The 18,267-nt window shown below is 38.1% G+C and overlaps 1 protein-coding gene across 2 annotated transcripts in view; it reads left to right on the top strand.

Annotated features, from left to right (window-relative positions):
- The window catches only part of ERCC8 (ERCC excision repair 8, CSA ubiquitin ligase complex subunit), a 66,246-nt gene extending 51,313 nt beyond the window's left edge, over positions 1-14,933 (top strand). Inside the window, exons 9-10 of one of the 2 annotated variants that reach the window (XM_036847928.1) lie at positions 7,586-7,666; positions 12,406-14,933. In XM_036847928.1, the coding sequence (XP_036703823.1) occupies positions 7,586-7,666; positions 12,406-12,474 (150 nt within the window). In that variant the 3' untranslated portion in view covers positions 12,475-14,933. The remainder of the gene's footprint in view (positions 1-7,585; positions 7,667-12,405) is intronic. The other variant, XM_036847927.1, reaches the window with a different exon arrangement.
- The last annotated feature ends 3,334 nt before the right edge of the window (positions 14,934-18,267 follow it).

Here is an 18,267-nt window from a genome sequence, read left to right as displayed (position 1 = left end):
AAAAGCTTTTAAGTTTCATTAGGTCCCATTTGTTTATTTTTCTTTTTATTTCCATTTCTCTAGGAGGTGGGTCAAAAAGGATCTTGCTGTGATTTATGTCATAGAGTGTTCTGCCTGTGTTTTCCTCTAAGAGTTTGATAGTGTCTGGCCTTACATTTAGGTCTTTAATCCATTTTCAGTTTATTTTTGTGTATGGTGTTAGGGAGTGTTCTAATTTCATACCTTTACATGTACCTGTCCAGTTTTCCCAGCACCACTTATTGAAGAGGCTGTCTTTTCTCCACTGTATATGCTTGCCTCCTTTATCAAAGATAAGGTGACCATATGTGCGTGGGTTTATCTCTGGGCTTTCTATCCTGTTCCACTGATCTATGTTTCTGTTTTTGTGCCAGTACCATACTGTCTTGATTACTGTAGCTTTGTACTATAGTCTGAAGTCAGGGAGCCTGATTCCCCCAGCTCCATTTTTCGTTCTCAAAATTGCTTTGGCTATTCGGGGTCTTTTGTGTCTCCATACAAATTGTGAAATTTTTTGTTCTAGTTCTGTGAAAAATGCCAGTGGTAGTTTGATAGGGATTGCATTGAATCTGTAGATGCTTTGGGTAGTAGAGTCATTTTCACAATGTTAATTCTTCCAATCCAAGAACATGGTATATCTCTTCATCTATTTGTATCATCTTTAATTTCTTTCATCAGTGTCTTATAATTTTCTGCATACAGGTCTTTTGTCTCCTTAGGTAGGTTTATTCCTAGATATTTTATTCTTTTTGTTGCAGTGGTAAACGGGAGTGTTTTCTTAATTTCACTTTCAGATTTTTCATCATTAGTGTATAGGAATGGAAGAGATTTCTGTGCATTAATTTTGTATCCTGCTACTTTACCAAATTCATTGATTAGCTCTAGTAGTTTTCTGGTAACATCTTTAGGATTCTCTGTGTATAGTATCATGTCATCTGCAAACAGTGACAGCTTTACTTCTTCTTTTCCGATTTGGATTCCTTTTATTTCTTTTTCTTCTCTGATTGCTGTGGCTAACACTTCCAAAACTATGTTGAATAATAGTGGTGAGAGTGGGCAACCTTGTCTTGTTCCTGATCTTAGTGGAAATGGTTTCAGTTTTTCACCATTGAGGACAATGTTGGATGTGGGTTTGTCATATATGGCCTTTATTATGTTGAGGAAAGTTCCCTCTATGCCTACTTTCTGCAGGGCTTTTATCATAAATGGGTGTTGAATTTTGTCGAAAGCTTTCTCTGCATCTATTGAGATGATCATATGGTTTTTCTCCTTCAATTTGTTAATATGGTGTATCACGTTGATTGATTTGCGTATATTGAAGAATCCTTGCATTCCTGGGATAAACCCCACTTGATGATGGTTAATGATCGTTTTAATGTGCTGTTGGATTCTGTTTGCTAGTATTTTGTTGAGGATTTTTGCATCTGTGTTCATCAGTGATATTGGCCTGTAGTTTTCTTTCTTTGTGACATTTTTGTCTGGTTTTGGTATCAGGGTGATGGTGGCCTCGTAGAATGAGTTTGGGAGTGTTCCTCCCTCTGCAATATTTTGGAAGAGTTTGAGAAGGATAGGTGTTAGCTCTTCTCTAAATGTTTGATAGAATTCGCCTGTGAAGCCATCGGGTCCTGGGCTTTTGTTTGTTGGAAGATTTTTAATCACAGTTTCAATTTCAGTGCTTGTGATTGGTCTGTTCATATTTTCTATTTCTTCCTTGTTCAGTCTCAGCAGGTTGTGCATTTCTAAGAATTTGTCCATTTCTTCCAGGTTGTCCATTTTATTGGCATAGAGTTGCTTGTAGTAATCTCTCATGATCGTTTGTATTTCTGCAGTGTCAGTTGTTACTTCTCCTTTTTCATTTCTAATCCTATTGATTTGAGTCTTCTCCCTTTTTTTCTTGATGAGTCTGGCTAATGGTTTATCAATTTTGTTTATCTTCTCAAAGAACCAGCTTTTAGTTTTATTGATCTTTGCTATTGTTTCCTTCATTTCTTTTTCATTTATTTCTGATCTGATCTTTATGATTTCTTTCCTTCTGCTATCTTTGGGGTTTTTTTGTTCTTCTTTCTCTAATTGCTTTAGGTGCAAGGTTAGGTTGTTTATTTGAGATGTTTCTTGTTTCTTGAGGTAGGCTTGTACTGCTATAAACTTCCCTCTTAGAACTGCTTTTGCTGCATCCCATAGGTTTTGGGTCGTCGTGTCTCCATTGTCATTTGTTTCTAGGTATTTTTTGATTTCCCCTTTGATTTCTTCAGTGATCACTTCGTTATTAAGTAGTGTATTGTGTAGCCTCCATGTGTTTGTGTTTTTTACAGATCTCTTCCTGTAATTGATATCTAGTCTCATAGCGTTGTGGTTGGAAAAGATACTTGATATGATTTCAATTTTCTTAAATTTACCAAGACTTGATTTGTGACCCAAGATATGATCTATCCTGGAGAATGTTCCATGAGCACTTGAGAAAAATGTGTATTCTGTTGTTTTTGGGTCTAATGTCCTAGAAATATCAATTAAGTCCATCTTGTTTAATGTATCATTTAAAGCTTGTGTTTCCTTATTTATTTTCATTTTGTATGATCTGTCCATTGGTGAAAGTGGGGTGTTAAAGTCCCCTCCTATGATTGTGTTACTGTTGATTTCCCCTTTTATGGCTGTTAGTATTTGTCTTATGTATTGAGGTGCTCCTATGTTGGGTGCATAAATATTTACAATTGTTATATCTTATTCTTGGATCGATCCCTTGATTATTATGTAGTGTCCTTCTTTGTCTCTTGTAATAGTCTTTATTTTAAAGTCTATTTTGTCTGATATGAGAATTGCTACTCCAGCTTTCTTTTGATTTCCATTTGCATGGAATATCTTTTTCCATCCCCTCACTTTCAGTCTGTATGTGTCCCTAGGTCTGAAGTGGGTCTCTTGTAGACAGCATATATACGGGTCTTGTTTTTGTATCCATTCAGCCAGTCTGTGTCTTTTGGTGGGAGCATTTAATCCATTTACATTTAAGGTAATTATCGATATGTATGTTCCTATTCCCATTTTCTTAAATGTTTTGGGTTTGTTATTGTAGGTGTTTTCCTTCTCTTGTGTTTCTTGCCTAGAGAAGTTCCTTTAACATTTGTTGTAAAGCTGGTTTGGTGGTGCTGAACTCTCTCAGCTTTTGCTTGTCTGTAAAGGTTTTAATTTCTCCATCGAATGTGAATGAGATCCTTGCTGGGTAGAGTAACCTTGGTTGTAGGTTTTTCTCCTTCATCACTTTAAGTAAATCCTGCCACTCCCTTCTGGCTTGCAGAGTTTCTGCTGAAAGATCAGCTGTTAACCTTATGGGGATTCCCTTGTGTGTTATTTGTTGTTTTTCCCTTGCTGCTTTTAATATGTTTTCTTTACATTTAATTTTTGACAGTTTGATTAATACGTGTCTTGGCATGTTTCTCCTTGGATTTATCCTGTATGGGACTCTCTGTGCTTCCTGGACTTGATTAACTATTTCCTTTCCCATATTAGGGAAGTTTTCAACTATAATCTCTTCAAATATTTTCTCAGTCCCTTTCTTTTTCTCTTCTTTTTCTGGGACCCCTATAATTCGAAAGTTGGTGCATTTAATGTTGTCCCAGAGGTCTCTGATACTGTCCTCAGTTCTTTTCATTCTTTTTTCTTTATTCTGCTCTGCAGTAGTTATTTCCACTATTTTATCTTCCAGGTCACTTACCCGTTCTTCTGCCTCAGTTATTCTGCTGTTGATCCCTTCTAGAGTATTTTTAATTTCATTTATTGTGTTTTTCATCATTGCTTGGTTCCTCTTTAGTTCTTCTACGTCCTTGTTAAATGTTTCTTGCATTTTGTCAATTCTATTTCCAAGATTTTGGATCATCTTTACTATCATTATTCTGAATTCTTTTTCAGGTAGACTGCCTATTTCGTCTTCATTTGTTAGGTCTGGTGTGTTTTGGCCCTGCTCCTTCATCTGCTGTGTGTTTTTCTGTCTTCTCATTTTGCTTATCTTACTGTGTTTGGGGTCTCCCTTTCACAGGCTGCAGGTTCGTAGTTCCCGTTGTTTTTGGTATCTGTCCCCAGTGGCTAAGGTTGGTTCAGTGGGTTGTGTAGACTACCTGGTGGAGGGGACTAGTGCCTGTGTTCTGGTGGATGAGGCTGGTCTTGTCCTTCTTGTGGGCACGTCCACGTCTGGTGGTGTGTTTGGGGGTGTCTGTGGCCTTATTATGATTTTAGGCAGCCTCTCTGCTAATGGATGGGGCTGTGTTCCTGTCTTGCTAGTTGTTTGGCATAGGGTGTCCAGCACTGTAGCTTGCTGGTCGTTGAGTGAAGCTGGGTCTTGGTGTTGCATTGGAGATCTCTGAGAGATTTTCGCTGTTTGGTATTACGTGGAGCTGGGAGTTCTCTTGTGGACCAGTGTCCTGAAGTTGGCTCTCCCACCTCAGAGGCACAGCCCTGATGCCTGGCTGGAGCACCAAGAGCCTTTCATCCACACGGCTCAGAATAAAAGGGAGAAAAAAATAGAAAGAAAGAGGATAAAATAAAATAAAATAAAGTAAGGAAAAATAAAATAAAGCTATTATAATAAAAAACAAGAAAAAAATTATTAAGAAAAAATTTATTAAGAAAAAAATATTTTTTAATAAAAAATAAGAAAAATTATTAAGAAAAAATTTATTAAGAAAAACAATTTTTTAAGTTAAAAAAAAAACAAAACAAAAAAACAGATGGACCGAACCCTAGGACAAATGGTGGCAGCAAAGCTATACAGACAGACTGTCACACAGAAGCATACACATATACACTCACAAAAAGAGAAAAAGCGGAAAAAAATAATATATCCTGCTCCCAAAGTCCACCTCCTCAATTTGGGATGATTCGTTGCATATTCAGGTATTAAACAGATGCAGGTACATCAAGTTGTTTGTGGAGCTTTAATCCACTGCTTCTGAGGCTGCTGGGAGAAATTTCCCTTTCTCTTCTTTGTTCATACAGCTCCCGGGGTTCAGCTTTAGATTTGGACCCGCCTCTACGTGTAGGTTGCCTGAGGGTGTCTGTTCTTTGCTCAGACAGGATGGGGTTAAAGGAGCAGCTGATTCGGGGGCTCTGGCTCACTCAGGCCGAGGGAGGGAGGGGTACGGATGCGGGGCGAGCCTGCGGCGGCAGAGGCCAGCGTGACGTTGCCCCAGCCTGAGGTACGCTGTGTGTTCTCCCGGTGAAGTTGTTCCTGGATCACGGGACCCTGGCAGTGGCGGCCTGCACAGGCTCCCGGGAGGGGCGGTGTGGAGAGTGACCTGTGCTCGCACACAGGCTTCTTGGTGGCGGCAGCAGCAGCCTTAGCATCTCATGCCTGTCTCTTGGGTCCGCGCTGATAGCCGCGGCTCGCGCCCGTCTCGAGCTCATTTAGGCGGCGCTCTGAATCCCTTCCCCTCGCACACCAGGAAACAAAGAGGCAAGAAAAAGTCTCTTGTCTCTTCGGCAGGTCCAGACCTTTTCCCGGACTCCCTGCCGGCTAGCTGCGGTGCACTAACTCCTTCAGGCTGTGTTCACACCGCCAACCCCAGTCCTCTCCCTGCAATCCGACCGAAGCCCGAGCCTCAGCTCCCAGCCCCCGCCCGCCCTGGCGGGTGAGCAGACAAGCCTCTCGGGCTAGTGAGTGCTGCTGGGCACTGATCCTCTGTGCAGGAATCTCTCTGCTTTGCCCTCCACACCCCTGTGGCTGCGCTCTCCTCCGTGGCTCTGAAGCTTCCCCCCCTCTGCCACCCGCAGTCTCCGCCCGTGAAGGGGCTTCCTAGTGTGTGGAAACCTTTCCTCCTTCACAGCTCCCTCCCACTGGTGCAGGTCCCGTCCCTATTCTTTTGTCTCTGTTATTTCTTTTTTCTTTTGCCCCACCCAGGTACGTGGGGAGTTTCTTGCCTTTTGGGAGGTCTGACGTCTTCTGCCAGCATTCAGTGGGTGTTCTGTAGGAGCAGTTCCACGTGTAGATGTATTTCTGATGTATCTGTGGGGAGGAAGGTGATCTCCACGTCTTACTCTTCCACCATCTTGCCCAGACCCCCCTCTTTTTTTTTTTTTTAATTTATTTTTTATTTATTTATTTGGCTGCATTGGGTCTTCATTGCTGTGCGCAGACTTTCTCTAGTTGTGGCGAGCAGGGGCTGCTCTTTGTTGCAGTGCACAGGTTTCTCATTGCGCTGGCTTGTCTTGTTGCAAAGCACAGGCTCTAGGCGCACGGGCTTCAGTAGTTGTGGTGCGTGGGCTCAGTAGTTGTGGTGCACGGGCTTAGTTGCTCCGCAGCATGTGGGATCTTCCCGGACCAGGGCTCGAACCTGTGTCCCCTGCATTGGCAGGCGGATTCTTAACCACTACACCACCAGGGAAGTCCGACAAATACCATTTCTATATGTGCTATGCACTAAGAAAGATTTGAATCACTGCATTACATCAGAAAGCTTCCAACTCTTATCCCATTTCATCTATTATGATTTCTGAAAAGGAAAATAATTATAAATCTAAATTATAAAAGTAAAGGAGAGTAGTATTTTTGCATCCATTCAGCTTTTAAAAAAATTGACCTAGTATTTTACATCCTGTTTTTTCTTTTCACACTATGACTATTTGGTTTACATCCTGCTCCTTTCTCTTGACAATATGAATATTTTCCACTGTCATTAAATATTCTTCAAAAATAAATTTAGTGATTATGTAATATCACATCATATTAATGCAGCATAAATTTATATATAAATCATTACCCTGGACAATAATTTTTGGAAAATTATTGTATTTTTGTTATTATAAATATAATATTGATGATAATATCCTTGAATTTCATGTGTGTCTTTGGCATGACTTCTTAGAAATGCATACAGAAACTTCTGACACATGTTGAGATTTCATTCTCTGAAAAGATTATAGCAATTTATACCCTTTGTATGGGAGCGTATCTGTTTCACTGCCCCATAGGAATATTTTCAGTAGTAGCCAATATAACATATTTCTGAAGTTTTGTGGGGAGGCAAATGAACATTGTTCAGCATGTGCAGACAGCGTATCCATAAAGACATTGACATTGACTGTGCATCAACCCAAGCTTCTTATAAAATAAGCTTCTCAGCAAGCATGGTGTATATGTCTTAATGCTCTTTAGTTGAGTTCTTTTTTTGAACTTTTGGCCTATTTTAGCTAGAAACTCATATGGTTTCTTCATTGAAGTCTTTATTAAAGCTCAGTTATTGACAGAAAAGGACAAAATTTATTTCTTCCATTTTTTTCTCATTCTCTGACACTTGAAATAAATGGATACTATGATTAAAAATTACAATGATTGTTTTTGTGAATTTTAAGATGTTAGCAACATGTTAACATATCCTAATACTATTTTTAAATACAAAACAAGGCTTTACTACATCTTAAACAAACAGAAAAAACATCAGCCCAGTTTCTTTGGGGAGTAGAAATAGAATTAATCTTAATTAATCTAACCTAAGAATTAATCATTTAAAAATTGATATCGTTTATTTCAGATTGGCACCAGCTTTAAAGTGACCTACAATTACATCTTTGCTTTGTGTTATAGGAACTTTATAGTGGTAGCAGAGACTGCAATATTCTTGCTTGGATACCATCCTTATATGAATCAGTTCCTGATGATGAGGAGGTAAATATTATTTATACAAATTGTACAGTGACTTCTAAATCATAAAAAAAGTTATTATTAATTTACTTTATATGAGAGAAACTTTTAAAGCATTTCTTGCTATTTTGTGATTGTAAAAATAATTTGCCTCTATAATATATTTGGAAAATTCAAAAAAATATTAAGAGAAGAACATAAATTTCTGAAGTTTATTAATTACTATTAACATTTTGATTTACTTCATTCTTATTTTTTCCTGTGCATACTTTTTAGCATGGTTAATATTATGCTTGAACATACAGCTTAGCATCCTGCTTAAGACTTTTTCCATGTCATTAATAAGTATTTGTAAATATTGTTTTTAATAATATAACATTCTGTCATTTATTTACCATAATTTACTCAAATATTTTCCTATTGGAAGACATGTCTTTTGATCATTATAAACACATCGAGGTAAATATCTGTTCAAAAATTATTTACATTTCTGATTACTTCTTTGGTTAGATTCCTAGAAGTAGTGTTACCTCTTGAGTTATCATGTATGACATGTTTAAGGTTTTTTATTCACACTATCAAATTTTATCAGTTTACACTTCTACCAGCAGTCTGTTAGTGCCTATCTCAGAGCATAAACCGGTACAGATATGACAGTGTGAATAAAGAACCTGAAAAATGTGGTGGGAAAACAAAGATAAATAAGACATGATTTCTGGTCTTAGGTAGTAGCCTCTGAATTTTTTTACTTTTTTGTCAAGCTATCTAAAGGTGAAATCTTCCAGATTTCATCATGTGTCTAATTTGATTTATTATGGCTTTGATTAGTTTTAGTGTACACCTGCTTTAAATACTGAATTTTTTCTGTACAAAGCTTAATATGCTCAAATAATTTGGTTCAGCCATTGATTTTGCATTATTATTTAATTACTGTGTCCTGCTGTTTGGGAATTACTATATACATTAAATCCAACTCATAATACTACAGGCCATGTTAGAAAGTTTAACAATCATTCACCAAATGAAAACTATAAAAAAAAAACTAGAAATAAATCATCTTTGACTTATGTATAAAAAAAGGATATTATTTAGAAGAAAACTAAATTGCTTATTTTATAAAGAGAGTATGCGACTCTGATGGTTTATTTCCTCATTATATAGTTACAGTGATAGTTTGAACTCCCCATCTAGAAGAATTTTTGTATATGGGAAATTAAGCTGAACAAGTAGAAATCAAACAGAGGTACACAAAAAATAAGTTAGCTTTATAGTTAAGCTTTAGAGCTGTGAAACCTGACCTTTTAAAATGCACTGTGTATATGCTTTAAGATAGGCACCATTCTCAAATTAATATAAAATGTAAGTGCTAAGATTATTTCCACAAAATTTTAGTTTGAAAGATTTCTGTGAATGTAGGTAGAACATGAATATGATCGTGATGCAGATACCAAGAGAAGTCCGTCTACACAAGACCCTGTTCCTTACATGTATATTTACTGTTTAACTCATATTTAAAAGTATTTTCATCTCACCTATCAAATGAATGACTGCTGCAGTTCCCCAGAGAGGCAACTTAACACAAAACATAACATACACATGCACATACTCACACACTCACTTTGTCTGTAGTTTCAGGTAAACTAAATAATAGTAATACTGGTAACTGGGTTCGAATCCCAGTTCTGCCATTCATTAGTGATCTGAGACAAGTTTATGATATCTTCAAACATCAGAATCATCAAAGCAAAATTGTTCTTAGGTTTCCTTTCAAATCCACCCTTGAGATGAGATTTCTTCTCCATCAACCAAGATATAATCCCTTAGGGGTGTTTCTTCTGATATCCAAGATAGAGGAGGAATTTAGTTCTACCATAAGAAATTGAAGGGCATTGGGCAATAGGGACAGGTTTTATGATCTTTAAGCATAAATTCTATTATTTATTTTTATTTATTTTTTTTTTTTAAATTTTTTGGCCGTGTTGGGTCTTTGTTTCTGTGCGAAGGCTTTCTCCAGTTGCGGCAAGCGGGGGCCACTCTTCATCACGACGCGCAGGCCTCTCACTATTGCGGCCTCTCTTGTTGCGGAGCACAGGCTCCAGACGCGCAGGCTCAGTAGTTGTGGCTCACGGGCCTAGTTGCTCCGCGGCATGTGGGATCTTCTCAGACCAGGGCTCGAACCTGTGTCCCTTGCATTGGCAGGCAGATTCTCTACCGCTGCGCCGCCAGGGAAACCCAAATCCTATTATTTAATTGGCAGGCTGTTTTGTTATATTCTGAGGAATCTGCCTTCCTTTTGCCCCCTCTTCCTAACATTTGGTCACAATCAAAGCAAGCCTATATAACTCCTACTCACTTTTTCCTGTCTGAGATCTCTAGGGTGACTATATTACAGTTTAAATCTGACCTCTCATCAAGAATCTTACTTTATTTTGACAGTTACACAATATGTAGCTGTTTTATTTACCACTTATCACTTGCTATATTGAGAGAACCCTATATTCTACCTATGAAGATTTTCCACTAATTACCAGTGAGAAATTTAGAATTTATCAAGATGCATGTGTGGAAGATGGTCCAGTTTGGTTTTGTTCTTCCTTCCCATTATATGGATCTGAACTAGATCCCCTTTAAACTCATGCTTCCCTGTCTCCATAACATTCACAACTATCTGTCAGTAGAACAGGCAGGCTGGATGGTTATGTTCAAGCATAGAAAGAATGTCCACTAGGAGGAGATGTTGTAGAGAAAACTGCAGTAATAGATGGTAGTTAACTTGATCAGTAGGTCTCAAACAGTATATGTGTACCACATCATATATAATATTTTTACTGCAGCTTTCAATTACAAGTAAGATGTTTTGTGTTTTTTAACAATAAAATGTACTTCTAATAATACTGTAATATATTCATATTGTTATCCTTTACTGCTATAAACAGTAAAATGTATATGCAACTGCCTTTCCAATTTTCACTTTTTTTTGTTTGCTTACCATAGCAACAATAATTTACATTAAAATATAATTTTGCTTCTCTGTTGATTCTTCAAGTGAAATTTAAATGTTTAATTTGTTACATATTGGGCTTCCATAGTGAAATTAGAAGGCATGGCCTTTGTGTGGTTCATCTACCCAGGGACATTTTGGTAGATATCTAAGGCAGAGTTAAAGGCTTTTAGAGCTAGAGTAGGGAAGAATAATCACCTAACCCCTAAGGACAATACATCTTTAAATAAACTGTCACTAAATAACCTAACTTGGTAGTTAAATTATAAACCCAGAAAGGTAGAAAATTCAGTAAATACTTGGATGAAAGAATAAATGAACAGTCTTCAGTATGCTACTCTTGCAAATCAGTGGACTGCTACTAGAAATAAGTGAACAGTTTGCTGAGGTTTGGTAATAGTTTTGGATCTGGACACCAAGTATAATGGAATTTTTTTGTACAACTAAGTGACAATAGCCAATATTAGGTTTAGTAATGGTGACAATACCAACATTAGATTAAGTAATGGACTCAGATCTAAGCTTTAACAACTATAAAGAATACCTAAATTAACATATTGTTTTGTTTTTTGTTTCTTTTTTTTTTTTTTTTTACTGGAAACACCCACTTTTTCTACTGTTATCATTGTTTGAATTTTAAGAGTCTAAATCATCATGTTCATCAAAAGGAAATGAACATTCTCAGACATACAGTAGGGGCTACCCTTAACATAAAATATTGCTATATGTTGTAAAAGGTAATATATCTAAGATAATTTAAGAATAATCTAAGAACTAATACATTATTGGATTTGGAGTCTGAACAAACTGGCAGCAAACATAAAAGCTGCAGAGTGGGAAGCACACGTGGCTCATAATGCCCAGATACTCAAAAAAAAGAGATCATTTTAAAGTCCTTTAATCATTTGCCAAAGAATAAGAAGGTTAGCCATTCAAAAAATTTCCCCAAACAAGTGAATTGATTTGAAATACCACAGGTAATTAAAATTCCTCTATTGCTGATTACATTTATTAGGTACAGCTTTAAAGTTGTAAGAGTACTGTGATGTTTTGTTATTTTAGATAGATACTGTCTAATGCATGTTCTCTTTCACAGAAATCTCCCAGGGAAACCTATGTGCTAATGACAAAATGTTACCGTTTCTAATACATTTTGCCTGTCTTTTTCAACTGCTTCCCTAGCTACATACATACATAATACATAAATAAATAAACCTCACCACTTAATACCAAAAATATTACTCTGTTTGATGAACACCTTATTCCCCACATGTGGATATTTGCTTATTTATAAAACTCAGGTCCATCCAAGCAGTAAAAAGTTGCTCACATTAATATTTTGGGCTCTCAAGTCAGACTATAGACCTGAGTCCAGCCTTAGCCACATGGATATTAATGTGCCCTCTTCTCCAGGTAACTCCGAAGAGGTGTAAAAATGCCTTAAGTAATAGCAGCAGCATCGTGTGTGTGTGTCTCTGTGTCTGTGTGTCTGTGCGTGTCTGCGTGTGTGTATGAGGTAACTACTTTGAAGGAAACAGATAATTTGGATAAAGTCTGATATGTCTATTTAAAATGAAGTTACATTATTTTATATTGTATGCGGGGTGTTTCTTTTGTTAACTTTTGGTTTGAAATTAACAATTATATAGTTTCTTCAAAAATAATCTAGTTGCTTTTTATCTGATATATTTCATAACTATATTGTGAGCCTAAAATTATGAGGTAGAATAATTGAGTCTTTCTTTTTTGCCCCTTTTTTTAGACTTCAACCAGATCACAGTTAAATCCAGCATTTGAAGATGCCTGGAGCAGCAGTGATGAGGAAGGATGACTATCATTCTTAGTACCTTTTTGTCTCTATTGATGAAACTTTTAAAACAGGACTGTTTTATTTTTTTAATTGTCCAGTGACAGCTACATTAGCCCTGAATTTGGGTGGTTTTTTTCCTTTTGTTTTAAAATGAAGTTAATAGTTGCATGAAATCCTGCAGCAGAGTTCCATATAGTTTATTTAATCAGAACATGTCTCCTTGATCCCAGTTGCTGTTGTCTGCCGCAGCCCGTATAGCTATAGTAGAAGGAGACAGGTCATGGTAGCCCCTTTGTGGGAACTTGAGCAGATTGTGTGAACAATAAGATGCAGTCTTGGAGGATGAGCACGTAGAGGTTGTCAGCACTGACTTTCTCCTGCTGGTTGTACCATCACCTTGCTCATTTTCACTTTCAAGAATGATTTTACTAAGGATTATATCAAAAAGTTTAGTTGAAAAGTTAGCATCAGAATTTGTTTATTCTTATTTATGTATTCCGTTTTTGCAATGATTTCATTTACTTAACTGTTGTCTAGCTTTATGTTAAGTTTTCTTGAACTCATTGCCTTCCACAATCTAAAAAGTGCATCGCAGGAGGTATTTAACTTAAGGAAAATACCATATTTCCTTTATTTTAATGCATCAGATGGCAGCTTGAACTACTCTTCTATGAATCTCTTTAAGATGTGACCAAGTCCTACTTCATTCATCAAAGCAGAAAATATCCTGGCAGGGAATCTGGCTTAAACATGAAATGTCATAAAATTTCTATTTTATTTTCTACTCTTCTTGTGTCATAACCCACAAGTGATTATCATGAACCTAATCTTATATTCCCTTTCTTTCTGAGTCTATCAATAGGGGACTAGTTAAAGAGGTTTTTGTGAGCTTGAATACCAAGTATACAGTTGTTGAGTTTTTAAGTGTGTGTTAGGCCTCATATCAGACCTTTCTGGCCAAACATTTTCCATACGTTTACTTTATAGTTGATCTTCTTAAGCCCTGACCATTTTACTCTCACTTTTTCTCACTTGGTGAGGATTCTTAAAATCTTTGAGAATGCTATTGAAATTGGAATTTTTTTTTAATTTTAAGAAAAAAAGAGTCTTTCTCCAAACTGCAAATACATATAGGTAACTGGTACATTTCGAAAAGGTCCATCTGCTGGGGATGTGGAATGACTACCCTCCTAGTGCCATGGGATGAGTCGAATCCACTGACCGGGCAGCGCTGACAACCAATGAGGCCATATCAGTACCTAGTGTCTGCGACGTTACATGTTCCTGTAGGCATCCATGAACCATTTTCCTTTTCCCCTCTGAGCTTTTCTGAGTCAAATCTCAGCCTGTTCCTCAAAGTAGTCGGAGATGGCTCCACCTGAGCACTGGCTTATGTGCTGTGGGCCATTTGTGGGTTTGGTGTGAGGGCCTTCTCAGGAGATCATGGCTCCCCACGAGCATTGTTCAGGTCACAAGCTTCTCTGCTATGTCTGCCTACTGCTGTCGCAAGCAATCCGTTCCCCACCCTAGTAGGGTATAAGAGGTCCCATCCCTGGAGACCGTGGCTCAGTGTTTAATGAAGAAGGAGAGGAGGGGAAAGGAGCACCTGGTTCCAGCATGCCCCCCGCCAAAACCTGAAGAGTTGATCCAATTAATTTTAGAAATACAAAGCCTTGGTCCATGCATATGGGCCCTCATAAGAGCTGCTACTTATCAACATGCAAAGAGTCTCATGCTCAAAACAAAAAATGTAAAAGATGAAGTTGATGCCACCGTTGCTTTCCTAGATGTAGACCCTAGCCCCTCTAAGGTTGATTAGGACACCCTAGAGAAGGGGGGTGCTGCTTACAGAGAGGCCACTAGCGACCAATAGGAGCTTATCAGGTAAACACCCAACAGAAAAAAAAAGGAAAAGTTTTAGTCATCTAGAGGTATAAGCCATTCTGTAAGTTTAAAAAAAAAAGTGGCAGTGTGAGGAAGGGACTGATGATTCCATGGACAGGGGCAATCCCGGGGGTAAGTTGCCCAGAAGCTCCTGGCCCCTTCACCCTCCCTTTTTTCCTCTTATCAGCCAGAAAAAGAAAGTAAAGACTGCACCTTCAGGGTGCAAAAGCCTGAAACAGGAAGAGAACAGAAAAACTGACTGCCACTTTAGGTGGATACAAGCTCAAGGGGAGAAAAAACAGGATCTTTAAATCTTAGGTACTAAGCAAACACCAGTCTAGCAAACATAATGCTAATTGTAGATTACTTAAGATTTAAAAGCAAAAACAGAAAATAAAAGGTAATTGAATAATATATACATAAATATAATATTAAAGCAAAGTTTTATAATTTGATCCAATTGAAAATCCAAAATTTATATACTAAATGAATATACTAAAGAATTTATATAACAATAAGATTAAAATGGCACCTTATGATAGATTACTACAACGTTAATGATGTGGTCCCATCCATTGGGGCCCCCATACTCAATATCCAATGTTATTTCTTTTAAATTTTATTGAAGTATAATTGATTTACAATGTTGTGTTAATTTCTGCTGTACAGCAAAGTGACTCAGTTATACATATATATATTCTTTTTCATTGTGGTTTATCACAGTATATTGAATATAGTTCCCTGTGCTATACAGTAGGACCTATATTTTATCCATCCTATATATAATAGTTTGCATCTGCTAATCCCAAATTCCCAATACTTCCCTCCCCCACACCCCTCCCCCTGGGCAACCACAAGTCTGTTCTCTATGTCTGTGAGTCTGTTTCTATTTTGTAGATATGTTCATTTGTGTTGTATTTTAGATTCCACATATGAGTGATATCATATGGTATTTGCCTATCTCTTTCTGACTTACTTGGCTTAGTATGATAATCTCTAGGTCCATCCATGTTGCTGCAAATGGCATTATTTCATTCTTTTTAACTGTGTATATATATATGTGTCTGTGTGTATACATATATGTATATATATATATATATATATATTTATCCCACATCATCTTTATCCATTCATCTGTAGATGGACATTTAGGTAAATAGTGCTGCTATGAACATAGGGGTGCATGTATCTTTTCGAATTATAGTTTTGTCTGGGTATATGCCCAGGAGTGGAATTGCTGGATGATATGGCAACAATTTTTTTAGTTTTTTGAGGAACCACCATACTGTTTTCCATAGTGACTGCACCAGTTTACATTCCCACCAACAGTGTAAGACCCTTTTCTCCACACCCTCTCCAGCATTTATTATTTGTAGACTTTTTAATGATGGTCATTCTGACCAGTGTGAGGTGGTACCTCATTGTAGTTTTGTATATCCGATATTATTGAAATTACTGATTCTATTCAGTCAACAACCGGTAAATATTTTGCCCCTGTACATTTGGCTAACATGTTCTGTTCAGTGCCTATTTCACCAGCCTCTAGCTGCTGTTCGCCTTCACTTCAAAGAGACACAATACACCTTTTCCAGACTGTCCATTGGGTACCTCAGCAGCTTTGCCATCACAGTCTAGGCAGACAAGATCTCAACTGCATCCACCTTTTTCCAGGAGCACAGGTGTGATGTTGCATTGGTGACATCCTCCTCCAAGGAGACTCATTTGATATACATTTAAGGTATACAGGTCCAACATGTTTTAGTACTTTGGGGGTTCTGAAGGCAACATATTCTTTATTTACAAATTTTACCTCCAAATTAAAATCAGTAGGTACTCCCTTTAGTGCCCTGAAGGACTCTTTCACCAAGGAAATTTTGGCAACCTCTTGTCATACCTCCTGGAATCTCTAGACCACTTAGGATGGCCATAAGTTGTCCAAGGGCTTATGATGCAAGAAACTGCCCTCTCAGCCTCATACTATGCTCCATTAAAACAACAAATAAAATACATGCTGACCTCTCTGGAAAATAGAGGCTCTCACAGACTCGGAGCCTGTGACCTTTCATACCCAACCGCTTGTTAAGTGTTGGGTCATAGAAACAATACACCAGAAACTCGGCACAGCTACCAAGGCCTCTTTAGACAGGATGGAGCCGAGCCTGAGCTCTCTGGCATATTCCACCTGCAGGAGGAGGTGGCTTCCCCTGTCCTCAGTCCCTTGTTAAATGCCATGGTGCTGGAGGATGTCACCCCTCCCCCAGATCACTTGGCTGCCCAGAATCCACTTGGGATTAACTGAATGAACAGCAATGGGAGTACATAGACTATGCAAATGGCACTGCTAACCATCATACATGATGGAGCTCAATGAAATGTTGCTGTTTTCCATCTCTTAGCCAGGATGTCCCTAATAAAGGATGGGACCCAAGAAACAACACACTCAACCAAACTGCTGGATGCCCTGGCCAACAAGTAGCCTCATTTCACATTTATTATAAACTGCCGGGTCATTGCCTAAAATTGTCCCTTTAAGGGAGAAAAAAACTAACAAAACTGGGACTCTCTTGCCTTACAGATGTTCAAAATATAAGTCAAAATCACACATCTCCATATATATTTAGGCCACAATACAAGGCCTTGCCATTGCACGCCATACTACTTTCAGAGTTACAGACATTATTGATAATAACTAAGATATACATTTTTCTTCTAAAAATACACAATGCTAATCTCTTGGAAAAGGTATTCAATAGAACTTTCATATCCCTTGTAGGTATCCGATAGCCAGTTTAATTAAGAGACATAATGGTCTCACACAGCTCTTTTTCAAATTCCACTCAGGTAAATGGACCCCTAAATGGGTCTCTATCTTGCTCTAGGCCTTAATCTCTCTTAATTCAAGGCCCCTTGGCCAGTTTACACCTCACACCAACTTTTAAAATTTTTCTATCCCCCTTATATTTAAAGGGGATGTGCATTGCCTCCATGTATATAAAGACTCATTGTAAATGAGACCCTTTTTATAATGTCTTCCCGTACCTTTATAAATGTTTTATCATTCCCTCATCCCAGAAGGTCTGGAGGCCAGATCAAGGGGCGCATTAACCAAATTGTCCATATACCAGACAGCTGTTTACCTGATAGAGGACCCATTTGAGCTGAAACTTCCACCAAAAACAAAAGCCCTCTCAGTGCAGCTGCTCACCTTCCTGTTGACTGTTGGTCTTATTGCTATTGGTCTGTATACTTTCATTAATTTACAATCTGAAGACCCAAACATGGTAAATGTGAGACCCCACATCACCTCGAGTGGATACCCTCTTGGAAAGGATACCCCAGCCCCATATCCCAGAGGGCATCTCCTAGTCCAAGTGCTCATCATTGGCGATGACTTCACTCTGACACTAAAACCTCGCTTCCAGCAACACATATGGGTTGCCTCTCCTAAGGCACAAATTGGACACAGGACATTTTTGCTTTTCTTCCTTCGATACTAAGGATCCCATTACATTTCTGAGCTACTGTCTGCCTAGCCCATGATCCTACTCCTTGTTCTTTGCCAAAAGGCACACCCCGCACACCTATGCCTAAAGAGAAATCTAGTAGAGGTTACTGCTATCTGTGTTCTAAATTAATGGAGATTATTGCTTTCCCTGGAGGCATTTGCCTCATGTTAGTCAAATCCTTCAGCACTTTGGGGAGAGGACCACCTAGTTCCCAAGGCGTTTTCCTACTCTCACCTTCTGCCTCCCACCATGATCGCCACAACCACTCTTTCTCCTTGGTTATACACAATCCCACTAATCTTACATATACTTTACTAATGTATCATTTCATACTGTCCAACAGAACAACTGCTGGACCTGCTACCTTGATATATCATACCTTTAGCACACTTTCCAACTCCACTTAGATATTGTTGGAGACCCC

Source organism: Balaenoptera musculus, chromosome 3, assembly GCF_009873245.2.
Source record: "Balaenoptera musculus isolate JJ_BM4_2016_0621 chromosome 3, mBalMus1.pri.v3, whole genome shotgun sequence".
In the NCBI taxonomy this organism is placed as follows: domain Eukaryota; kingdom Metazoa; phylum Chordata; class Mammalia; order Artiodactyla; family Balaenopteridae; genus Balaenoptera; species Balaenoptera musculus.
The sequence above is the reverse complement of the archived record's forward strand: the minus strand, read 5'-3'. Positions and strand labels throughout refer to the sequence as shown.